The sequence below is a fragment of the Peromyscus eremicus genome, chromosome 9 (genome assembly GCF_949786415.1).
Source record: "Peromyscus eremicus chromosome 9, PerEre_H2_v1, whole genome shotgun sequence".
Classification (NCBI taxonomy): Eukaryota; Metazoa; Chordata; class Mammalia; order Rodentia; family Cricetidae; genus Peromyscus; species Peromyscus eremicus.
In genome coordinates this window covers 77509639-77534058 of record NC_081425.1, presented here as the reverse complement: position 1 = coordinate 77534058, position 24420 = coordinate 77509639, and the positions used below count along the sequence as shown (strand labels likewise).

At 42.3% G+C, this 24420-nt stretch overlaps 1 protein-coding gene across 6 annotated transcripts in view; it reads left to right on the top strand.

Moving 5' to 3' along the window:
- Cfap70 (cilia and flagella associated protein 70) overlaps positions 1 to 24420 on the top strand; it is a 73466-nt gene that overhangs the window by 36174 nt on the left and 12872 nt on the right. For all 6 annotated transcript variants that reach the window (XM_059273796.1, XM_059273793.1, XM_059273795.1 and 3 more), the window contains exons 14-20: positions 234 to 294; positions 532 to 726; positions 3135 to 3266; positions 18098 to 18223; positions 20586 to 20719; positions 20838 to 20953; positions 21316 to 21534. In XM_059273796.1, coding sequence (XP_059129779.1) covers positions 234 to 294; positions 532 to 726; positions 3135 to 3266; positions 18098 to 18223; positions 20586 to 20719; positions 20838 to 20953; positions 21316 to 21534 — 983 coding nt within the window. The remainder of the gene's footprint in view (positions 1 to 233; positions 295 to 531; positions 727 to 3134; positions 3267 to 18097; positions 18224 to 20585; positions 20720 to 20837; positions 20954 to 21315; positions 21535 to 24420) is intronic.

Sequence of the window (24420 nt, the reverse complement as noted above, 5' to 3'; positions counted from 1 at the left end):
AGACCAGGCTGGCCTTGAACTCACAGAGATCCGCCTGGCTCTGCCTCCTGAGTGGCATGTGCCACCACCACCAGGCCAGATGTAGGGTTTTGTATGAGAGAGCACAGCCACGCTCAAGTGCAGGAGGGAGACAGATCTCGGAGCTCCTCCACACGGACTCTGGGGAAACAGGAAAGAGCACAGGCCTCAGATAACAAAGGTCTTCTTGTTTCTGTTGCCTTTTCCTGATACAGGGTCAAGGAAATGATACCTCCCAGGCCACCTCTCACCCGCCGGACAGGAGGAGCTCAGAAGGCAGGTGTCCATGCCAGGGCGAAGCTGTGGGCATTTGAAGGCAGCATGAGCTCATAGTGTGGCTTCAGAGGAGGGGGAAGAAGCTCTTTGGCGCTTCCCAGGCTTTCGTTCAGTTCCACTGTGACCAGTGAGTCACATACAGTGGGTAATCTGGCTCAGTGGAAAAGGACGGTTTTTATAGCTCACGTGGTCGGGGTATCTTTGAGGTCTGTTTACGCCCATTCGCTGTTTTCCCAGGCGGTCAGTGACTACCATGCCCAGATCAAGAGCATTTCCAAAGCCATTCTGGATGAATACCACCGAATGTTTGGGAAGCAAGTGGTCAAAATGGGGAGTGACATGGACAGCGAGACCTTGGAGGAGCACAAGTGCCAGCTCAACTATGAGCTTAACTGCTCTGGAAAGTACTTCGCCTTCAAGGAACAGCTCAAGGTGAAACACGCATTTCTGTAATTATTTGACTCGCCTATGGAGCCCCTTCGGTCCACACGGGTTCAGTAGTTTCTGCTAATTCTGCTCGGTTGAGTTCTCTGGGAGAGAATGTGAGAAAATGATGCAGTATTTATTCCAAATGAGAGCTAATCTTCACTTGAGGCTAGGCTGGACTTGCGATCAGACATCACCCTCCAGCAGCTGGCAGAAAGTATGTTCTTGACACGATAACTGAGTCTCCATGTCTTTCCTTTAAGTCTCCTTGTCTGCAGGATTAAGAGCTGAGAGCTGGTGCTGCACATCTGCAATCCCAGCTCTTAGGAGGTGAAGGATCAGGAGTTCAAGGCCAGCCTTGGCTACGTAACAAGTTTGAGGCCAGCCTGGGCTGTGATGAGGCCTTGTCAAAACAAACAAATGAACAAACAAAAACAAAACCCTCAAAGCTTTTTTTAAAAAAAACTAAAAGTCTTTTAAGATAGTGTAATGAATAATGATGGCTAGTATTCATTTTAAAAGCATTTTTTAAGTTTTGGGAATGGGTTATTTTTGAGCAACAAGAGATAATAATATTATCACATGGGGTTATTATTAGTATTAATACGATGAAGGTGTTTAGTATATAACCTGACTTAGGGAGGAAGAAAAAAACAGTAGCTGCCAGGCCATACCAACATGCTGTGCTTATATATTGTTATTATAATAATATTATTATTCTCCCCCACTGTCTGTGGTGTGTGTGTTCTGAGAGCCCCAGTAGGTGCTCAGCACTGTGGATAAGGAGCTAGGGAGATGGCTCAGCAGTTAAGAACACGGGCCTCGGCTGGGCGGTGGTGGCGCACGCCTTTAATCCCAGCACTCGGGAGGCAGAGCCAGGCAGATCTCTGTGAGTTCGAGGCCAGCCTGGGCTACCAAGTGAGTTCCAGGGAGGCGCAAAGCTACACAGAGAAACCCTGTCTCGAAAAACCAAAAAAAAAAAAAAAAAAAAAAAAAAAAAGAACACGGGCCTCTCTTCCAGAGGACCTTTTTGGTTCCCAGCACCCACATGGAGGCTCATAGCCATCTGCAACACCAGTCCCAGGGAATCTGATGCCCTCTTCTGGCCTCTGTGGGCATCAGGCACACATGTGGTACACAGGCATATATGCAGGCAATACACCCATACACATAAGTAAGTAAATATTTTAAAACTGTGGATAATACTAAACCTTGTATATTTTTTCTATGTGTATGTGCCTATGATTTTTTTTCACTTAAAGGAAGCATTTTATGGCTTCTTTTTGGTATATCCATACTGCTGGCATCACTCATTGCTGGTGCTTTGGCCTTTATTAAGTTCATAAGGGCTGCTGGGCCTTCATACTATGGTACCTTGTCTGTCAATCTGATAACAACATGTCTGCTGAGTCCTTAGGACATGGGTGCACTCTACAGCATGGAATGCTGAGCAAGGGTCACTTCATATCCAAGGAGCTGGATATAGTGTGAGACTTCTGCATCTATCCAGAACAGCGCTCAACTTAAAGCTTATGAATTGTTTGTTTCTGGAATTTTCCACTTGTTTTCACACTGGAGTGGAGCATGGGTAACTGAAACCAGGGATACAGAAAGACTGCTGTATTTGTATAATTTTGTTTTTAGACAGGGTCTGGCTGTATAACCGTGGCTGCTTCTAATTATGGCTCTCTTCTGGCTTTGCCACCCTAGTGCTGGCTCCGTAGGCCCATGTCACTACATGCAGCTTTCTGTAGCATTTCAGACTTCTGCTTCTGTTTACTTTGTCCAGCTTCTCAATCACTGTCCAAAGTGTGGCGGCAATACTGGAACTGTGTATTAACTTAACAAATGAGGAAACCGAGGTACCAAGGTCAAACAGAGGAGGTTGTACAGTGACAGTGTTTCAACCAGAATTCCATTCTCTAGCTTCTCAGACCCGAGTTTTCTCCTTTCTCCCTCACAACAATCAGCTTCTGGGAAAGCTACAACTCTCAAACCTACCAAAGGTTTTTTCAGCTGCCCGACCCTCTTCATGTGGTAGGAGCTGCCGGTCCCCCGTTAGTGATGCTGCAGAATCAAGGAAATAATTTCTCACAACCCAGGCTTGAGCACATGTCTTCAAAACTAGCACTTGGGAGACAGAGGCAGAAGATGTGAGTTCAACAGCACTGTGGTCTTACATAGTGTGTTCTGGGCCAGCCTGGGCTACATAGTGACACTCTGTCTTTAAATAAATAAACCCATTCAGGACATGTTGACTGGGGAGTCGTTAGTGAACTGAGAGCCCCACGGTTAACACAGGAGAAACTGACCATCACTTGATGTTCTGATGACCTGGTGGCTGATGCCCTAGAGATCTGGGTGTCAGCACACTGCTGGACCGCGTCGTCAGAAGGCGTGTGTGTGTTTTGCAGCATGCGGTGGTAAAGATTGTGAGAGAGAAGTACTTGAAGACAACAGCATTCGAAAGCCAGGAGGAACTGCAGACATTTATCAGTGAGCTTTATGTGTTCTTGGTAGATCAAATGCATGTGGCCCTAAACCAGGTAAGTGTTTATAGCCCAGAACCCAATGCCCTTAGAGAACAGCAGGGCTGTGTTTGAACACTCCTCCCTTCCTAGAATATTTTCTTCCTTTATTCAACAAACGCTGATGGCATAGTCTATTCTGTACAAGGTACTGACCACACATTTCAGTTTCCCAGAAAAATTCGTTCTCTAGCTTTCAAAAATGTCACACAGTACTGGAGAGATGGCTCAGCAGTTAAGAATACCAGGTGCTCTTCTAGAAGACACAGGTTTGATTCCCAGCACCCACATGGTGGCTCACAGCTGTAACTCTAATTCCCAGACATCTAAACCCTCAGCTAGCCTGAGACACAGATGTGCATGCACCAAAATAACCAGGCACCTATATAAAATAAAAAAAATTTAATGTGGCATAATTGTTAAATAAAAGCTATGGAAATTATGAAACGAAAAATTTATTTTGTTAATGTGCACAAGTCTCAATTTTCTTCAGGATAATAAAAATAAGGGAAAACTGTGTCTGAGTATCTTAAAAGTTACGTTTAAATTGTTACTGTGAAGACGACGGTAGCAATTAATTACACCTTTAAAATTTCTAATTACATTTTTATTTATTTTGTGTGTGTATTGTGGTGTCGTGCACATGCCGAGGCCCCTCCTGCCGTCATGTGGGTCCCAGGGACCGAACTCAGGTCTTTAGGATTGGCAGTCACTTCGTTCACCACAGAGCTATCTTGTCAGCTCAAAACCTGCATTTCAGCGACTGATGCTCTTCTTTCTCCCCACGGGTCTGATGTGCCTGTATTTGGGCAGCGTGCTTCTCGACTGCTTTTGTGCATTCCTGCATGTAGTTAGTCGTTACTTGATGTGAACGTGACAAAATCAAATCTTTCTGTGTACGGAGTCTCCGGCCAGCTGTGCCGCTTCCTAGGCTCTGTCTAGTTTTCTCTTTCTTCACTGTTTTTCTTTCCTACCACCCGACCTCTCCTTTCACACACTTCGGTCTTCTTGGAATAGGTAAGACAGGAGAATACAGTCGTGTAGGATTAAAAGAGCAGTCCTGCTTAGACACAGACATGGGTGATATGTAGGATGTGTTGGGTGATTCTTGACAGTTGACATGAGATGGGATTTGCTGCTGCCTTCAGGGAACCTTTGTCTAGGAGAGGAGAAACACAAAGGACGTAGGTGCCGTGATGGAGGCCCATCTACAAGGCAGGGCAGAGCCCTGTGACGCTGGGACCTTTCAGGGAAGGCGTCATAAAAGAGCTGGGGCTTGAGCTGGGCTCTCAGAGCTGCAGACATCTCCAGGTGGCTCCAGAGCATTGAGTCACCAGGTCTGTTACAAGGTTTAGGAGCTCAAGAACACGGCACATACAGAAACTTCCCAGAGTTCAGGAGCGGAGGCTGAAGTTGTCTAGGGTTGGAAGAAGCAGGATTTGAAGCTGGGGATCCATTCCTGATGAGTGTTTGGAAGGTATGGGGTGGGGGGAGGCCTTGAATGCTACACAAAGAAAATTTACAAGGTCAGAGGAATGGCCCAGCACTGGCTGCTCTTCCAGAGGAGCTGGGTTCAATTCCAGCACCTACATGGTGGCTTTCAACCACCTGTCATTCCAGTTCCAAAGGACCTGATGCCCTCTGCTGGCTTCCACAGGCAGCATGCCCGTACATGCTGCACAGACATTAGCAGTCAAAACACTCATAGATATGAAATAATTTTTTAATTTAAAGTTTTTCCTTTTTTCCCATTATAGGAGCAATGAATTGAATTAATCATACTGGGATATAGTTTGCTCAGGTTAATATCGTACAGAAAAGCACTCTTATAGCAGTTAGAGGCTGGGTTCAAGGTGACTTTAATGATATTGTCTGGTAATTGCATAAGAGAAGAGTTAAGGATTTTTTTTTTCTGGAACTCATTCCGTAGGCCAGATCTTGAACTCACAGAGATCCACTTGCCTCTGCCTCCTGAGTACTGGTGTTAAAGGCGTGTGCCACCACCACTCGGCAAAGATTCTTTTTTTTTTTTTTTTTTCTGGTTTTTCAAGACAGAGTTTCTCTGTGTAGCCCTGGCTGTCCTGGAACTCACTCACTCTGTAGACCAGGCTGGCATTGAACTCACAAAGATCTGCCTGCCTCTGCTTCCCTGAGTGCTGGAATTTAAGGCGTATGCCACCACTGCCCAGCAGGATTCTTTTTTATTTTATTTATTTATTTGTTTGTTTGTTTTTTGTTTTTTTGAGACAGGATTTCTCTGTGTCGTTTTGATGCCTGTCCTGGATCTTGCTCTGTAGACCAGGCTGGCCTCGAACTCACAGAGATCCGCCTGGCTCTGCCTCCCGAGTGCTGGGATTAAAGGCACGTGCCACCGCCACCACCACCACCTGGCCAGGATTCTTTTTTAAAAAAAGATTTCTTTATTTTCATTTTTTTATGTGTGTCTTGCCTGCATGTATGTATAGGCACCATGTGTGTACAGTGCCCAAGGAGGCCAGAAGAGGGCATCAGGTCCCCTGAACCTGAGCTACAAACTGTTGTGGGCTGCAACCATGGGAAGTGAACCCAGGTCCTCTGCATGAACAGCCAGGAATCTTAACCTCCAAGCCATCTCTCCAGCCCTGAGTCAAATGCTCATAAATTTAAGGCTCAGTGACTGAGCTATTAGTGGGCAAGGAACAAGCATGAGTTGATTTGGGGGAGCAGTGGGCACTGGGTCTTGTCTTGAACAGTAGCACCAGTGGGTCTTTGCTTAAGAGGAGAGCAGTCTGAGTTCTAGATGAAGTCTGAGGAGTCGGAGACAAGGCTGCCTGAAAAAACTGTGGGGAAGGACAAGGGACTGTGGCAGGAGACTCCTAGGAAATACCAGAGAGCATGGATGAGTAGAAGAGGTAACAGTGGGGACAAGTGGAACTGTTAAGGAAGCAGGACAGTGTGGGGTTGCTGGAGCCAAGGAGAAAGGATTCAAAAATTGTGGGGCGTTTACCCAACCACCCCCACAGTTCCCCAGAGTTTTCTTGAGTGCGAGCAGCAGGAAATATTAGATAGAAGGATTTATTGCGGAGAATATCGCGGAGATAAACAGATAGAAAATAAAGGATAGCCTCGAGAGGGCCTGGAACCTATTCCAACGGGCCCCGACTGTCTCTGCGCCAGGGTTTTTATAGAGACGCCAAGGGGTGGAGCAAAAGACCTCCTCCCCCAGCACAGCCAAGTGCAGACCATCCCAGACACCTGCACTCAGGCCCGTGGTCTAATCATCCCCTATGTGGACCTGCTGGGTAAAGCCACGAGGAACCCGAGAACGGGCTCCCACAGGTCCCCCTTTCTTAATATATAAAAAAATAACTATAATGGCTTACAGCAATCTCCATAGCTGTTACACCTCCCAGTATGGGAGTAGAGGATGATATAGATGGCATTTCTCTTTTGAATTAGGTCCAAGGTGACTACAGCAGTCTTAGCTGCCTCAAGCCCTTTCTAAGCCAAAAACTCTTAAGGCGACTACAAACTTAAAGAATCCCTTAGCTTCATCATTACCATTAACAGGTTAACATAAACATTGCTATACATAGCCACAATTCTCTCAGTCTTACAACTCAAAGCAAACTCTTAACAGAACCATTTGAATTAGCATATATGGTGCTAAATATAGTTAACAATTTTCTCCGTCTTACAACTTTAACTCAATCATTTGAATTTTCTTGTTAACAGAACATAGGAAAAACTTCGATGTATTCACATCAAACTTAAATATTTCCTTAACTCCACAAAACCAGGGTGCATTAATATCAATAGGGTTCTGCAAACATAATTCAATCTCATAGCTCCTCCTTTTCTTTATAATTTTTTAAAGAAAACCTCAAACCTAGTTAGAAGAAACTCATACAATTCCTACAAACCCATATTGAAAAGCAGTCTTCTCAATCTAATCATTAACACTTTGAAAACTTAGCAAAACATCCAAAAGCAGTTTCTTAATAAAACTCTTTACACTTTAAAAGTAGTCTCTTAATATACCCCATTTGCATTTCTTACTAACAAAAACATGACATTAATCCACTCAAACAACTTTTGAAATTAGACTAAGGAATATTAACTCTCCCCCTTTTCTTTATAATTTAAGCAAAATCTCAAGCCTAGTTAGAAAACCCAAACTTCTGTTTAAACAGTTCCGTTTGTAACACAAACCAGTTGCATAAGTAATTCCATTTTACATAAACAGTTCCACAAAACAATTCATGAATCACCAGTTAATAAAGCATATATGCATACACAAAACTGCATCTTGATTCTAGGTAGAAATAAATTTCTTCATTTAAACAGTTCCATTTTTAACCCAATTCCAGAAAACAGTTCCTAGGTCATTACTATAAGTAAACTCAATTGTCCCATTGCAATGAAATCTCTATTCATTTTATTTCTTAAGTCCCAAAATTCAAATGATAAATTCTGGTACTAGCCTTCCAAATATGAAGAAATCCATAACCAAAATCTTTGTAGTTTTATCTCATTTTAAGTTCAAAAAGTTCAAACAAGAAATAAATTCTAGTATCAGGCTTTCACTTCCAAATATGAAGAGATGGTTTTCAACCAAAACTTTTTGCCGTTAACAATTTTACTTCAAACAAGCGTCTCTGCAACTTTTGTTCTCACAGACAGACCTTTTTAGGTACAGTAGTATTCTAAACCGCACCGTTTTTGATGTTAGCTCAGGTTTTTCTGTGTTGCGTTGATTTTCCATGAATCTCAGCTGCGGATGCCTTGTGCTAGTTCTGGCGTCCGCCATTCTTAGCTTCTTAGCGGCTTCTGGAGCTTTTGAAAAACCGCTCAGACTGCCTGCTTTGCAGTCTGCTAGGACACTAACTTCTGTATGTCTCAGGTTCTTTCACCATATACATTAAGAATAGACTCACACTTAACATTTACACTTTACAAACTCACATATAACCTTTTACCTTGCAAAGCATTTAGACTCACATTCAACATCTACATTTTACAAACTGACATATAACGTATTAACATCTACTTATTTATACTCCTTAAGGAAACTATAGAACTACTTTAGCAAATATATTTCTTATTACTTATATATTTCTTATATTCATTCCATCTTATTCTTATTTAAACTTACATTTACAGCTAACATCTTTACTTCTTACAAGCTTATCACTACATGTCTTAAGAATACCTTAGATACTTCTTGCAAGCTTATATTCTTAAAGGATCTATAGATCTATTTTACAAACTTATATAGGGCTACCATTAGCATATATTTAACTTAGCAAACACCTAAAGATTTTTTAACACAGATCTAACAAGAGAATTTTTATAAACTTACATATCTTATTTTCATCTTTTTCTATTTCTTACTCTTAATTATTATCACTATCTCTATTAGAAAGATTCTTAACTAGACAGGAAGTACGTACATCATTGCTAACGTTTAGAGTGTATAGTCAGCTTTGTTATAAAACACTGGGATTTAGTGAGTGTTGTTATAGAATTGTGATAGTTGTTGCTAGGGGACTGTAACCTTCCCAGGATGACGCCACACTCCAAAGTTGCCAGTTCTCTCAGCCATTCCAAAACCGGCAGAGATGCACTGTCAGCGGTAGACAGTTTTTAACTAGAGGCTGTCCCTTCACCCAAATTCATAGTAGTTCCCCTAAGTGCTTCAATTCAGACAAACGTTTCTATCACTGAAAAACTTCACTTCACCCTGAGGGTGAAATTACCGTATTTAGCTGCTGTAAGCTCGTCGCCAAATACTGCACAGCTATTAGGTGATATAAAGTATTTTTCTAAAGGAGCAAGTAAAGCCACAAGTGGCACAGCTCCGAACTGTATTTAGTATTTTCACTTCATTAGCTTTAACTCCTGATGTTATTAGCGGCTGTAATATTTAGCATTGATTTCTTATAAGGAGCTTTCAGGTGAAGCTTTTTAAGACAAATTTTTCTGAAGTTTGTTTCCCATCTATAAAGCAGTCATTTCTTTTTGAATGCTTGTTTCTTATCCCCTTAATTAGATTTGCAAAGGAATCACTCATTGCAGGCTGTTTGTTCAAGAGGTAAATAACTTTTAATTTCACATAAGTTTTTTCATATCTAAGACAACTTTCAGTGTATAAACTGCTCTCCCTTGTTTTAAGGATTTTAAAGTGGCTTGTTTGCTCTTATAGGTAGCTTTCTGTCATCCAACTACCGTAAAAACTTTGCACAGCTATTAGGGTAAATAAGTCATTTTACCAACCCCCAAACTGCGAAGTGCCTAGTTCCGTATCCTTTCAATGTTTCATTGGAACTGACACTTAAAACTCTTAGATGATTTTCCTCCTTATTCTTTTAAAAGCTGCATTTTAAAGTTTACCATGAACGTATTTTCGAGCTGACAAAAGTGTTTCAGGGCAATGTCGCCATCTTTAGCAGAAAAACTACCTTTCCCAGAATGCATTTCCCTTATATCAGTCCATAATAGTATCAGTCCCTTAAATCAGTCCTTTATATCATTTCCCTTATATCAGTCATTTCCCATAGTTCTTTTTGGGTCTGAGAGTCAACTTTTAAGTTCTTTTTTACCAGACTTGCTTACAAATTCTTGCCCGGGAGGTTTGAACAAAGTTTTTTGCTTTTGCAACGGGAGATTTGAACAAGCATTTTACATTTTCAGTTATGGCACGTTGGGAGATTTCTATTCTCGCCTCAACTGGCTTTAACAGGTGTTTCTCCTTCATCCGACACCGGCCCCAAATCAGAACCACACTGCCTCGTTAGCCGGCATTGAGGCTGGCATTTCTGATAGCAACTTTCCTAGGGGCTTGTGTTTGTCTTAGCCAGTCAGTGAAAAACAAGATCATGTACAACAGCTTTTCCATAGCTCTTTCAGAGAGATTTTCTCCCACTGATCTATCTCATTTTGCTTGTTCCTTTCCCCCCAGATGCAGAGTTTCAGGTATCTATCTGCGGCTCTGTACCTCTGCTAGCTGCCCTTGGAAGTAGGAGCTTTTTTCTCCCCCCCGAATCTGCCTCAAATTCTAGCAGCTTTTTCAGGTCATATTTTTCTGGGGAGGAATCGGTCCCTTCTGTTTCTTTAGAGTCTTTCTCCCAGACAGTTCCCAGTTTGGTCTCAGTTTATCCCCTCTACCCCAGAAACAGTTTCCGACACTACAGTGGCGGCTTTCCCTGCTACTGAAGGTAGGGGCTTTTTGTCCGTTTGTTTTCTGGGTCTGTGTGGTTTGCATACAGACTGAAAATCTAACAAGGGAGGTTTTTGCCATTTCTAAACTCCCATTAGGACAGGTGTTTTGCCTTATCAGACCTTCACCTGGCCCAGTCCCCCAGTGGGTTGCATTTGCTTGTCTGGGTGCTCAAGGACAGAGCTTATGCCAGAGACAATCACCCCTCAGGGCTACACTCCCTCATCTCAGGGGAGTCAGTTGAAACAAAGCTTTTCTCAAAGAGGTGCTTTCTGACAGAAAAGAAAGCTTTACTCCTGGATAGTTCTGTTCTGCCCTGGCTGGGCTCTTTCTCCAGAAAGCGTTCTGACTCTGCAGCACAACTGCTTCAGACACAGTTCAGCTTTACAGTGTTTTCCCAGAAAGGTCCTTATTCTGATAGGAAAGCTTTTCTCAGATTTCTTTTTGCAGCTATGGACCTACCAACCCGGGACTTGTAGGAAAGTGGACAACTGTGCTGTTCCCACTGGTTTTAGTTTTGGTTGTTCATTAACAATCTTCCCCTGGGTCCTGCACCTTCCTGCCTCAGCTCTGTGCTCCAGGAAGTTTATCACTGCAGGAACCCTAGTATCCCCAAAATTCACCCCAACTCAGAGACGCTGGCCAGTCGCCTCTGGGTTTTTGGTCAGAAGCAAGGATACAATGCTAACAGTTTGCATGCTTCAGGGGATCTTTGCATTAGGACGATTAGGAGACCTTTTCATTCTGAAATGCTCAACTCAGAAACAAAACCCTTGATGCCTCAGCTCGGTTGTAACTGAAAAGCTTGGCTTTTTTTGCTTTTCTCAGGTAAAGTTTCTGGCCCTTTTGGGCTCTCTGTAGCTCTTTACCCACACTCTCCCAAGCGTTTCCCTCAGGGTACTCTGACCCACTGTCTTTTACTGGCTTGAAGAGACAGAGCTTAGAGGTTTTTTAGGAACTTGTCCCTGCCTCCTGAATTGCAGGATTTTTAAAGCTTGACTGAAGGTGAAATTACCGTATTTAGCTGCTGTATGGTCTTTGCCAAATACCGCACAGCTATTAGGTGATATAAAGTATTTTTCCAAAGGAGCTAGTAAAGCCAAAAGCAGCACAGCTCCGAACTTTGTTTCCTCACTGTTTGCATTAACCAGTGACAAAACCTCAGAAACACTAATAGAGCCACTTTCCTTCTGGTTTCTTTATAGAAACGTCATTGGAGCTGACCCTTCCTTAGTTCCACGCTCCTTACCAGACGCTCCGGTAACCACCGAGCTTCATTCTCCTCTTGTGAAAAAACACAAACATGTCCTCGACCCCATATTAACACAGGATCGGGACCCTTCCATAATCCCGAGCAGGGATCTTTCCATTTCACTTGAGCAAAAGTCGCTTGGGTGCCACTGTGCCAAAATCTATCTGCAGCAGACTGTTCATAGACATCCATATTCAAAAAGTTCAGAACAAAAAGAGCATGATTTAATGCATTATGTGGCGATAGAGGGTAAATTTCTTCCTTTTTTATATTTATTTTTTGAAGTTGTATTTTAAGACTGCTATGAGCCCTTTCCACAATACCTTGTCCCTGAGGATTATAAGGAATACCTGTTTTATGTACGATTTCCCATTGGGTACAAAATTGTTGAAATGCCTTACTACTATATCCAGAACCATTATCAGTTTTAATAATTTTTGGTAAACCCATATATGAAAAACACTTCAAGCAGTGCATAATTACATGTTTTGTAGCTTCCCCAGGTTGTGCACTAGCCATTAAAAATCCTGAATAAGTATCAATGGTCACATGAACATATCTTAATTTGCCAAATTCTGCAATATGCGTAACATCCATTTGCCATAGATGATTGGGAAGAAGACCTCGAGGGTTTACCCCTAAGTGAGGGACAGGAAAATATTTTGGACATACCCCACATCGTTTAACTATTTGACGAGCTGCTTCTTTGGTAAGATTGAATTGCTTTCTTAAGCTTTTGCTATTTTGATGATGAAGAGCATGTGACTGTTGAGCCATTTCCACTTGGGATAATGCTACTATCTTTGTTAACTTATCAGCCATTGCATTACCCTCAGCTAAAGGACCAGGAAGATTGGAGTGAGCTCTAATATGGCCCACAAAGCATGGCAGCTTTCTTTTGTGAATAGCGTCTTGAATTTGTTGAAACAACATTTGGACTTGGTTGTTATCTTTAAAGTTGACTGAGGGAACACTAAATGCAAATCTTTGACAGTCTTGGGGAGCTAAAGGAATGGTATAAAAACAATCCTTCAAATCCAAAATAATTTTATACGTATTTTCTGGTATAGCAGTAGGGATAGGCAATCCAGGCTGCAAAGCTCCCATAGGTTGTATGGTTTCATTAATCTTTCTCAAATCCTGTAATAATCTCCATTTCCCTGACTTCTTTTTGATGAGGAAAATAGGAGAATTCCAGGGAGAATTAGATGGTTCAATATGACCACTATCCAGCTGTTCCTGTACTAACTGCTGGACAGCCTGTATTTTTTCTTCTGTTAGGGGCCATTGACCTATCCACACAGGCTGATCGGATTTCCAGGTTATAGGATCTGCATGGAGTACAGGCTGCTCAATGACCCTTCCTAAAAATACTCCATACCTTCCTTATTCGTTTTTTCTTTAGGAGTTAAAGATGACATTTCCATTAACTTTTGGTCAGGAACTTCTTGTTCATAGATAGTTGTATCGGGACTATATAAATATATTCCCATACGGCTCATAACATCTCGACCCCACAAATTTACCGGCAAGTGAGGGACAATGTATGGCCGAAAAGTCCCTTCATGACCTTCCTCATCTCTCCAGGAGAGCTCATTGCTGCTCTGCTCAGGACTCTGAGTTTGACCAATCCCTTGCAGCTGTGTAATAGTCTCCATTTTGGGCCACATAGCAGGCCATTGACTAGCAGATATAACAGATAAATCTGCGCCTGTATCTAAAAGACCCAAAAAATTTTTCCCATTTATGACTAATGTAAGTTCTGGGCGTTGTGGTCCTATGGCTTGTAGCCAATAGGCATCTGACGAACCGAATCCAGCTTCTCCTCTCTTATCTCTTTTAATTGGATTTTTTGTTTGTATTTGAGGAAGTAAGATTAACTGTGCAAGTCTCTGACCGATCTTTATTACTGAAATTCTTGTGGGTGAATGTGTCATCACCTTTATTTCTCCCATATAGTCAGCATCAATCACTCCAGGGGCAACTAGAATTCCTTGCATGGTAGTACTACTTCTGCCCAACAATAACCCCACAGAGCCCTGTGGCAAAGGTCCATAAACACCTGTAGGGAGGGCTTGCATTCCCATTTCAGGGGTCAAAACTGTATAGATGGAAGAACTGAGGTCTAATCCAGCACTACCTGGTGTTGCCCTATAGAGGTCTTGAATATATTTCTTTGCCGGAGGATCGACTGCTGAATTACCCCAAAGATCTATTTTGTCGGGGCCTGGGGCGGGCCCCTCCGTCCGTTTCCCTGGAACGGACTCTTCTGGGTGTTTGCCCTTGATGTGCATTCGCTAGCCCGGTGTTTCCCTCTCCTACATCTTGGGCATAACCCAGGGTCTCTATTTGATCCGAAGCCCCTTCTCTTGCCAGGGCAACTTCTAATATAATGTCCCATCTGTCCACACCCAAAACAACTTCCAGGAGGTCCAGTATCTTTCCCTTGTCTGGAATTAGGGTGTCTTTGCTGGTACAGAACATCCCTAACCGTTTTTCCTTGTAATGCTGCGGCCATGACTATCCCTTGATTGTATGATGGTCCTATATCAGAACAAAGTCGGATATAATCAGAAATGTTTCCCTTTTTTCTAAAAGGGCGTATCGCGGCCTGACATGCTGCATTGGCGTTTTCATATGCAAGTTGTTTTACAAGTAAAAGTCCAGCTTCTGAATCGCTAATTAATCTGCTAGCCGTTTGCATTAATCTGGAAACAAAATCTTGAAATAACTCATCAGGCCCTTGCCTTATCTTGGACAGATCCTCAGTTTGTCTTCCTGATGATGGAAGCGTATTCCAAGCCCTTTTGGCAGCGGCCTGAACCTGAGCATACACCGCTATATCAAAGTTTAACTGTTGACCTGTCTCTCGATATGGGCCTTCCCCAGCGAGCATATCAAAGGTGATAGGAATCTGTTGTGCCCGATTTATTTCAGCTGTGGCCTGACACTGTTCCACGAACTCACTTTTCCACAGCAGATAGTCACCTCCAGATAGACATGCTCGGGCCATTTGTTTCCAATCACCCGGGGGCAAAACTTCTAAAGCCAGGCTTTCTAACAATGCTGTTGTGAAAGGAGCAGTTGGGCCATATTGACTACATGCTGTTTTTAACTCCTTAAGCTGTTTGAAAGGAATGGGAACATGCACTCTTATGATATTACCCTGGCGGTCCTGCTCTTCCAGGACCGGGAACATCTGAAAGCCTTGAATTTCTTCCCCCTTACTAGCAGCTTCCCGGAGGCTAGCTTGAAGAGGAGATGTAGCTTTAACAGAGAGGGTTCGCATTGCCTCAGAGGATTTCTGTGCTATGGCAATTACAGGTGGCTTTTCCATTCTAAAAGACGCCTCCCCAGGTGAGTCTAGTTCCACCCCTACAGAGGGAAGAGGAGAGACTTGGAGAGTTTCTATTTTTTGAGTAAGAGAAGTTACTAGGCTTTTCAAGTTTTTCAGTTCCTCCCTTGTCTTATTCCAAGATTTTTGTTCCTTAAACTTAGTGTCATGGCCAAGAGAAACCGGACCCTGTTTAAGCGGTGCTGTACAAGGGTTTTCAGGTTCTGCTGGTGGAGCAGAGGGTTGTGTCTCCACCTCATCTGCCTTAGGGAATGATCCCTCCTGCTTTTCAGGGTTAGGATCTAAATTATCCCGGATTAATGCCCACAGGCCAAGGGCTTCCACGGGAATATTTTCTGGCCCGTGTTTTTCATAGCATTTTTTTTATTTCAACTCCAACTCTCTCCCAGGAATTCTCATTCAGCTTCCCATATTCAGGAAACCAGGGACACAATTCCTCTACAAACTTTAAGAACCTCTGTACTTGTTGTAGTTCCACTTTAATGCCTTTGTTTTTTAGTCTTTCTACAAGTGACTCTTCAAAGGTCTGCTTACTATTTTCCTGCCCCATTTTGATCAAGAGGTCTTTATTTTTTCTTAAAGCGACTCGCAGATAATTCTCTAATCTCCAGGTGATTCTAATCTTGTACTTCTGAGAGGTTAGAGGCTTTAGTTTTTAAGTTTAAGAGCTTTTGAGAAAGATGGAGGTTTTTAGAGAGATTTTCCCAAGTTTTCCAAGAAAAGCTTTTAGTTTAAGAGAAAGATTTTTTTTTTCCGAGAGAAAGACCAACTTTTCCCAAAACTTCCCAACTTTAAACTTTTTGGCTTTTTACACCCCCATTTTTTGCTTCAGGGAGAAATCACTTTCTCCTGCCGCTCAGACTTAGCATTTCAGTTGTCCCCAGGACAAAAGCTTCCATAGGAAAACTTTTTCTTCCCCATAAGCTCAAAGAAGAGCTTTTTTACTACCCATAAAGCCCAAAGAAAGATTTTTTCCCCCAGTTTGCGTTCTTAGCCCCCAAAGTTAGAAAATTGTAGAGTTTTTCTGTCTAGTTGTTTTACTTATTTTTTCCTACACAATCTTACACTTCTAAGTTTTTCCTACACTATTCTACTACCCTATGCCTTATTTTTCACAGATAGAAATTGAGAAAGGGATAGAAGATAGAAAATTTTGACAGAAGAGAATTTCGCTGCAGCATCGGACATCCTTCCAGTCCGCTTTCCTTTTCTCTCGAGGATAAAACCCCTGCCTCTCAAAAATATATATAAAAAATATATATTTTCCATAATACCGGCATGCCTCATCCACTGGCAGGGCTGAACTCAGCACTTTCGCCAAAAACTCTGTAATAAAACTATTATTTTCCTTTATCTTTAGTCCCTATTACTTTGTCTTTAGTCCCTGTTCATTTGTCTTTAGTTCTCCCTTTTTTTTAGTCCCCCCTTTTTTTAGTCCTTTTTTTTTTCTTTAGTCCCTTTTTTTCTTTTTTCTTTGGTCCCTGTTCATGGCGCCATTCTGTGGGGCGTTTACCCAACCACCCCCACAGTTCCCCAGAGTTTTCTTGAGTGCGAGCAGCAGGAAATATTAGATAGAAGGATTTATTGCGGAGAATATCGCGGAGATAAACAGATAGAAAATAAAGGATAGCCTCGAGAGGGCCTGGAACCTATTCCAACGGGCCCCGACTGTCTCTGCGCCAGGGTTTTTATAGAGACGCCAAGGGGTGGAGCAAAAGACCTCCTCCCCCAGCACAGCCAAGTGCAGACCATCCCAGACACCTGCACTCAGGCCCGTGGTCTAATCATCCCCTATGTGGACCTGCTGGGTAAAGCCACGAGGAACCCGAGAACGGGCTCCCACAAAAAATAAAACAGATCTACATTGTCCGATACCTAGAACTCAAGAAAAACAAACCTGAGGAATTTTCATTGTATTTGATGATAAAGAAGTTATTGTTAAACTTTACATGGGAATTTTACTTACACTGGGAAGATTCAACTAAAACTAATTGAGGAGTAAATACACAGATAGGAAATAATTCACATTCAAGAAGTTGGGTGTTGAGGGACAAAGGAAAAGAGAATCTAGAAATTACAGGGCTGCCCTCTTTAAGGCGAGCAGCTTCGCAGGTTTGGTAGATGAAATGAGCAGATGGGGAAAGTCCAGCACTCAAGAAGCTGAGTGAGGCTGGAGGATAGCCATGAGATGGAGGCCAGCATGGGCTTCATAGTGAGTTCTAGGCTTGCCTAGGGTACATTGTGCATTTCAGACTGTCACAGGCTATCACACGAGGACCTGTCTCAAAGAAACCAAACAAGAAAATTAGGTAAGTGGAGGAAAGTATTGTTAGGAAGTCCCAGATACACAACTGTAAAAGAGAACCTAGGTTTGAAATGGAAGAATCAGACATGAACAGGAGAACACTTTGGGTGACTCTTCTTTGAGATCAAAAGGACAGGACAGAGCCGTAGATGAAAACAGCTTAGGTGGGGAGTTGAGGGTTTGGGCTGGAGATATAGCTCAGTGGTAGAGCATTTGCCTGGCATGTGCAAGGTCCTAGGTTCAATCTCCAATACCTTTAAAAAAAATAAGAGTTGCTTATCTAATGGCTCTTTTTCTCTCTTCTTTCTTCCTTTTGACAGTTTCACATAATCTAGGCTATCCCTGAACTTGCCATGTAGCCAAGGATGGCCTTGAACTGGTCCTTCTGCCCCGCCTCTCAAGTGCCTACTGTGCTTAGCCCAGCCTTTCTATCACTTCTATGACATTGCTCCTCACTGAAACGATGGGACCTGGCCTGGTAGCTGTGAGCATGAAATCCCCGTTACTCAGGAGGCTGAGGCAGGAGGATTGAGAGTTCAAGACTTAATGGTCTACAGAGTGCATTGAAGACAAGCGTAGTCCTTCACTCATACATGAGTGCACATGTGCGCACACACACATGCACACACACGCTGTAGTCTCATTTGTATGTTATGACTGGATAGCGTATCTAGTTTCTTCTCATAAACCTTTCCACGTATAATTGTTTCATTTTGTTTGTTTACATCTCAACGACAAGTCCATGCCAGATGATACCCAAGGCACCCCCGCAACGATTCATATCAATAGCGAACAGCTTCGACTCTTCGCATTTGAGGCAGAAGTCAATGAGAACTTTGAAATGGCAGCAGTATATTATGAAGAGGTAACTAAGCATCTCAGTGATGATTGTTATTATTTGTGAGTCTATGTAAAATACTTTTTTTTTATTAACATTGAACTTGATCAGTGAAAGGGTAGACACAAATTAGTAGGACAGAGAGAGAGACCAAAAATATGCCCATATGAATAAGATTATTTGATGTTTTGTTTTGGTTTTGTTATTTATCTTTTTTTTTTAAAGACAGTGTCTCATTTATCCTAGGCAGACCTTAAACTCATTATACAGCCAAGGATGAACTTGTACTTCTCTTCTCCCTGCCTCTACCTCCCCAATGTTAGGATCACTGCAGCACCCACAGCACTCACAGTTCATATGGTACTGGAGCTCCAACACAGGACCTTGAGCATGCTAGGCAAAAATTCCACCTAATGCCCAGCCCAGGTTTTGGGATTTTGAGACAAGGTCTCTCTCTGTCTGTGTATTTCAGGCTGGCCTATGAGATCTGCCTATTTCAACCTCCTGAGTTCTACAATTAGAGGATTAAGCTATGTGCCCATCAGATCGTTTAATTTTTTAAACTTGTTTTTATTTGGTGTATGAGTGTTTTGCCTGCAAGCAGGCATGTGTACCATGTGCATGCCTGGTTCCTGCAGAGGCCAGAAGAGGGCATCAGATCCCCTAGAACTGGAGTTACAAATGGTTGTAAGCCACCATATGGGTGGTGTGATTCAAACCTGAGTCCTCTCTCATTTGAACCAAGAGCTAACTGATTTGGCTGGTATAGCTGGTCAGCTTGCTCTGAGACCCAAGGTCTACAGTCCCCTGTCTCTGTCTCCCACCCTGAGATTACAGACAGGCTACTGTACACTATCTACCTGGCTTCTACTCGAGTGCTGGGATCTGAATTCTGGTCCTCATCCTGCATGATGAGTGCCGTCTCCCCAGCACCCAGGTCATTTGATTTTTGGTGAAGTTTACAATAAATCCAATGTGGAAATGAGCTGTTTCAACAGATAGTAGTTGGCAATCCAATGCAAAATGAATGAACCTTGACCTGACTTCAAACATTTTGCAAAAATCAATGATAAATGGATAATTAATCTAAATGTAAAACATAGACCATTCAAAAGAAACATAGGAATAAATCTCCTTGACCAGGTCTTATGTAGAGAGTTTCTTGACAGGAGACCAAAGGACAGACAGAAGGTCACAGGGAAAAGTGGTATCTGCCATCCCAGTACCAGAAGGCAGAGACAGGAGGACTGCTGTAAATTGGAAGCCAGATTAGGAGAAACAATATGTGTGTGTGTGTGTGTGTGTGTGTGTGTGTGTGTGTGTGTGTATATATATATATATATATGAACATATATTTTTCAAACAACTTGTATCCAGAATTTAAGACTCTAAATGTAGCTAGGCGTAGAGGCACTCCTTTAATCCCAGGACTTGGGAGGCAGAGGCAGGTGGATCTCTGTGAGTTCAAGGCCAGCCTGGTCTACATAGTGAGTTCCAGAGATATATAGTGAGACCCTGTCTCTAAAAACAAACAAACAAACAAACAAACAAAAGATTCAAAATGCAACGTTTTTTGTAAAAGTATTTAGTGTCTGTTTTAATTACTTTGGGTACACTTAAGAACAGAATTGTGGCCTACGTGGTGATTCTGTGTTTAATTTTTTTTTTTGTTTTTGTTTTTTTTTGTTTTTGTTTTTCGAGACAGGGTTTCTCTGTGTAGCTTTGCGCCTTTCCTGGGACTCACTTGGTAGCCCAGGCTGGCCTCGAACTCACAGAGATCCGCCTGGCTCTGCCTCCTGAGTGCTGGGATTAAAGGCGTGCGCCACCACTGCCCGGCCTGTGTTTAATTTTGAAAGGGTTTCCACCGGGAGTCTGACAGAGATTGCCCTTCATGTGGAGATTGCTCTTGGCAGCATTGACATCTTAACCCTGCCTCCCCCATCCTAACCTGAACTCAGGCGTCCTTCCATTTATTCATGCTTTCTTTCATTTCTTTAAACTGTGTTTGTTGTTTCCATTTACACGAGGCATCCTCTTCCTTGGATTTATAGATAACTGTGTATATTTGCCATCTCAAGATTATGGCAGTAATCACTAACTATGATTAATGCAACATAAAGTGAGTCCTTAGTCCTTCAGTATTGGTTGAGTTTAGGAATAAATCTCTTGAGGACTCAATTTTTAAGTCATGTCAATAATATTTTGACTATATACTCAAAGCTAGAACAGTACTTCTGCTGGGCATCTGGGTCCTGTGTAAGCAAAAGAAAAGTGATAATTTTGACTTTCATAACATATGGCAGTTATGGGACATTTACTGTGTTATATCACAAAAAGTAGGGTGTAGTGTCGCAATAACCCTATCCCTCCTGATACTTTGTGTACCTAGAGGTTGGTCCGTGAGCCCCAGAACCTGGACCACTGGCTGGATTACGGTGCTTTCTGCCTCCTCACGGAAGACATCACAAAAGCACAGGAGTGTTTCCGGAAAGCCCTTTCCCTGAATGAGAGTCATATTCACAGGTAGAGGGGAAACGGAGGTCAATGAGCAGGAGCAGATAAGCTGCAACATGAGATTGTCTTTGTCCCGTTAAGTGACATAGGACCGGACTGCTAACCGTGTTAGTGGCTCTCTTCTCAGCTTGCTGCTGTGTGGTGTCCTGGCTGTCTTGATGGAGAACTATGAGCAAGCAGAAATTTTCTTTGAGGATGCTACATGCTTGGAACCTACCAATGTTGTTGCCTGGACTTTACTGGGTATACTCTTGCCCTGTGATGTGGATGTGGGCTTTCCTCCATCACAAGATTCTCTTTTTTCCTCTTTACTCTAGTGACTGAAGGGGTTTTTTTGGGGGAGGGAGGGGAGTTCGCGACAAGGTTTCTCTGTGTGGCCCTGGATATCCTGGAACTTGCTCTGTAGACCAGGCTGGTCTTGAACTCTCAGAGATCCATTTGCCTTCTGAGTGCTGGGATTAAAGGCGTGCGCCACCACTGTCCAGCTGGGATGTGGCTTTAAAACTCTGGTAAAACAGATATGGCAGGGAGAAATGAAATGTGCCCATTCTTCACCTATGATGGTGGGAGGTTAGCCCTTTATCTCAGCTTCTTTATTTCCCCAGGGTTGTTCTATGAAATTCAGAATAATGATATTCGAATGGAAATGGCATTTCACGAGGCCTTCAAACAGCTTCAGGCACGAACCCTCCAAACGAAGCCGAAGAGCACTGGTACCCTGGAGAATGCTGACACCGCAGGCGGAGTGAAAAGAGAGCACAGTTTTGGCCCTTGGGGAGCCCTGCATGATTCTGCCACAGTCATCAAAACAGAAGGCCTAACAGGTGGGAGTGGACTGTGGAGACGGGAAGTGGCCATTGGAAACTTACTGGCCTACGGAATAGGACCTGGTACAAAGCAGGCACCAAGTCAGTGTTTGTTCAACAAATATGAAAGTGTCAGTATTTCAGCAATATCAGGAAAGACACCATGCTTACTAGTAACTCATCATCTGGGAACTGGTCAGAAGCGTCTGTTGTTGCTGATTTTCATATCATATAGAATTTACTCCATCAGTATCCCTTCAAAACGGGTACTGTTCTGAATACATATAAATGTTTTTCTTTTGTTCTTCTCTACCTACCATGTAATTCTTAAATGTATTTATTTATCTGGCCCATTTCCCCTCCCCTGTTTTCTATTCCTGCATGATTTACAGATTTTTTAGATTTATTTATTTTATAAGTACATGTGTACCTGCTTCTCAGTAGGTGCATCACATGTATGCAGGTATTCAGAGTTCAGAAGAGGGTGCCAGATGCCCTGGAACTGGAATTACAGCCCACTGGGAGCTGACAGATGTGGGCACTGGGAGCTAAACCTGGGTCTTCTGCAAGAGCAGCAAGTACCATCTCTCCAGCTGTTTTTCATGTATTTTAGGAAATCAATCACTGTGATATGTTTCTTGTATGTGTCTTTGCTTATGTGTTTCTTACATACCTGCATTGTTATTCTGTGTACAAATTTGAAGGTGGCCTGAGGAAATTTCAATTGAAATTTCCCAAACTGCACACATTTAAGGTCAGTTTAGTTAAGTATAGATGGAAACACCACACAATCAAGAGAATGGCATGTGCTTATGCCCACCGTGATGCCTTTCATCTGCCCCCGTTTCTAGATTACCACTGAACTGCTGTCCCTGTAGAGGAATTTGCATTTAAAACTTTTAAATTATATCTATTCATTTATTTATTTGGGTTGGGAGGCATATGTACCCTGACACTTGTGTGGCGGTCAGAGGACAGCCTTGAGGAGTCAGTTCCATCCTTCCACTATGTGGCTTCCTGGTGTGGAACTCAGGCTTGGTGGCAGGCACCATTATGTGCTGAGCCATATAACCAGTCCAAATTTGTTAGTTTTTAAGTTTTACAATTCTTGAAATATTCTAGAATGTTTTTTAGAACTTCTAGAGTTAATTGGTGTGTGCTTTTGGTCTGAGGCAATTGTAATTCTTTGGAGAATTAACCATGGTGCACTGCTTCTATTGCTGCCACATTGCATCCCAGTGCAGAGAGAGCGCTGTATGCCCATCCGTTGCATCGTGCTTGCTTGCTTCCATGTTGGGACCATTGAGCTAAAGCTACCGATGACATTAGGTCCCAAGTTTTGCGTGGATAGACTTTCATTTCTCTCCTGTAAACACTTAGGAATTCACCAGCTGAGACCATGAGGTATTAAGCAATGTGGTTTTTATTTTCTAAATATTTGGGATTTTTCAAGATATGCTTGCTTGCTTTGTACTTACAGTGTTATTTCATTGTGGCTGGAGAATGAACCTTCTCCCAGCTGAAACCTTCAACACTGTTGAAACTTGCTTCATGGGCCGGCAGATAGTCTGTCTTGATAACTATCCTTGATGAGTACAGTGTTCTGCAGAAGTGGATGGGGTTGTGTTAGCCAGTCATGCTTCAGTTCTGTAGCTTTGAAGTTTAGGGATTTTTTTTTTTTTTTTTTGGTTTTTCGAGACAGGGTTTCTCTGTGTAGCTTTTAAAGACAAGGTTTCACTTAGTAGCATAGGCTAGTCTTGAACTTGCCATGTATCATTCAACCAGCCTTGAATTTGCTGTAATTCAGCTTCTATCTCCCAAGTGCTGATTATAGGCACGGGTCACCACACAACTACCTGGCTGTAGTTTGTTTTAGAATATTTTCCTCAGTTAAACTTATAATTGTCTCATGTTTAGATCTTTAGGGAGTCCACTTTAAAATATTTTGCTAGGTGGGCATTCCATTTTATTTTTATTTTTTGTCCAGATAGGGATATAGTTTTCTCAGCATCTCTACTAAGCTCATTATTTCCTTCCCCCTTTGAGGTAAACTCTGAATTTGTCTTTCTATTGTATTTGTCAGGTGTAAACATATAGATATGAAAGCGTTGTATACGTGTCTTTTATGGCTATGGTTTTGATGTATGCCTTGGTATCTGGAATACCAAGTTATCACATGTAATTGTCTTACTTAGCTATGTATGGACCTTTATTTGTCTGTATGGATTTTATAATGAATTTATTAAGTGTTTTTTTAAATGTAACTATAATTTTGCTTTCCTTTTGTTTTTCATTTCTTTCTTTCTTTTTTTTTCTTCTTCAGTTTTTCAAGACAGGGTTTCTCTGTGTAACCAGCTCTAGCTGTCCTGGAATTTGCTTTGTAAACCAGGCTGGCCTCGAACTCACAGAGATCTGCCTGCCTCTGCCTCCCAAGCACTGAGATTAAACAAGTTTGTCACCACTGCTCAGCTGCTATAATTTTTATTTGAACTGTATTAAAATTAGAGATTAGCTGAGGGATAATTAACATTTATGTTAGCCTCTGCTGTCCTGTGTGTCGATGATGTCTCCACTCAATAGGTTTTCTTCTTTGTCTTTTCCTAAAATTTTAACACTTTATCTAATAAGGCTTTGTTTAGTAAACAAAATTTCTAATCATTTCTAGATTCCAGACAATTTTTATTGAATTTGTATGTGGAATCCTTGTTCCTCTCTTATTCACTCTAATGAATTAATGGTTTTCATTGTTCTTTAAAATATGACTGTGAGCTGGGTGGGGTATCCATATTGCCAGTCCCAGCAGTTGGGAGGCAGGGACAGGTAGATCTCTGAGTTCAAGGCCATCCTCATCTATAGAGTGAGTTCTGGGGCAGCCAGGGCTACACACAGAACACTCTGTCTTGA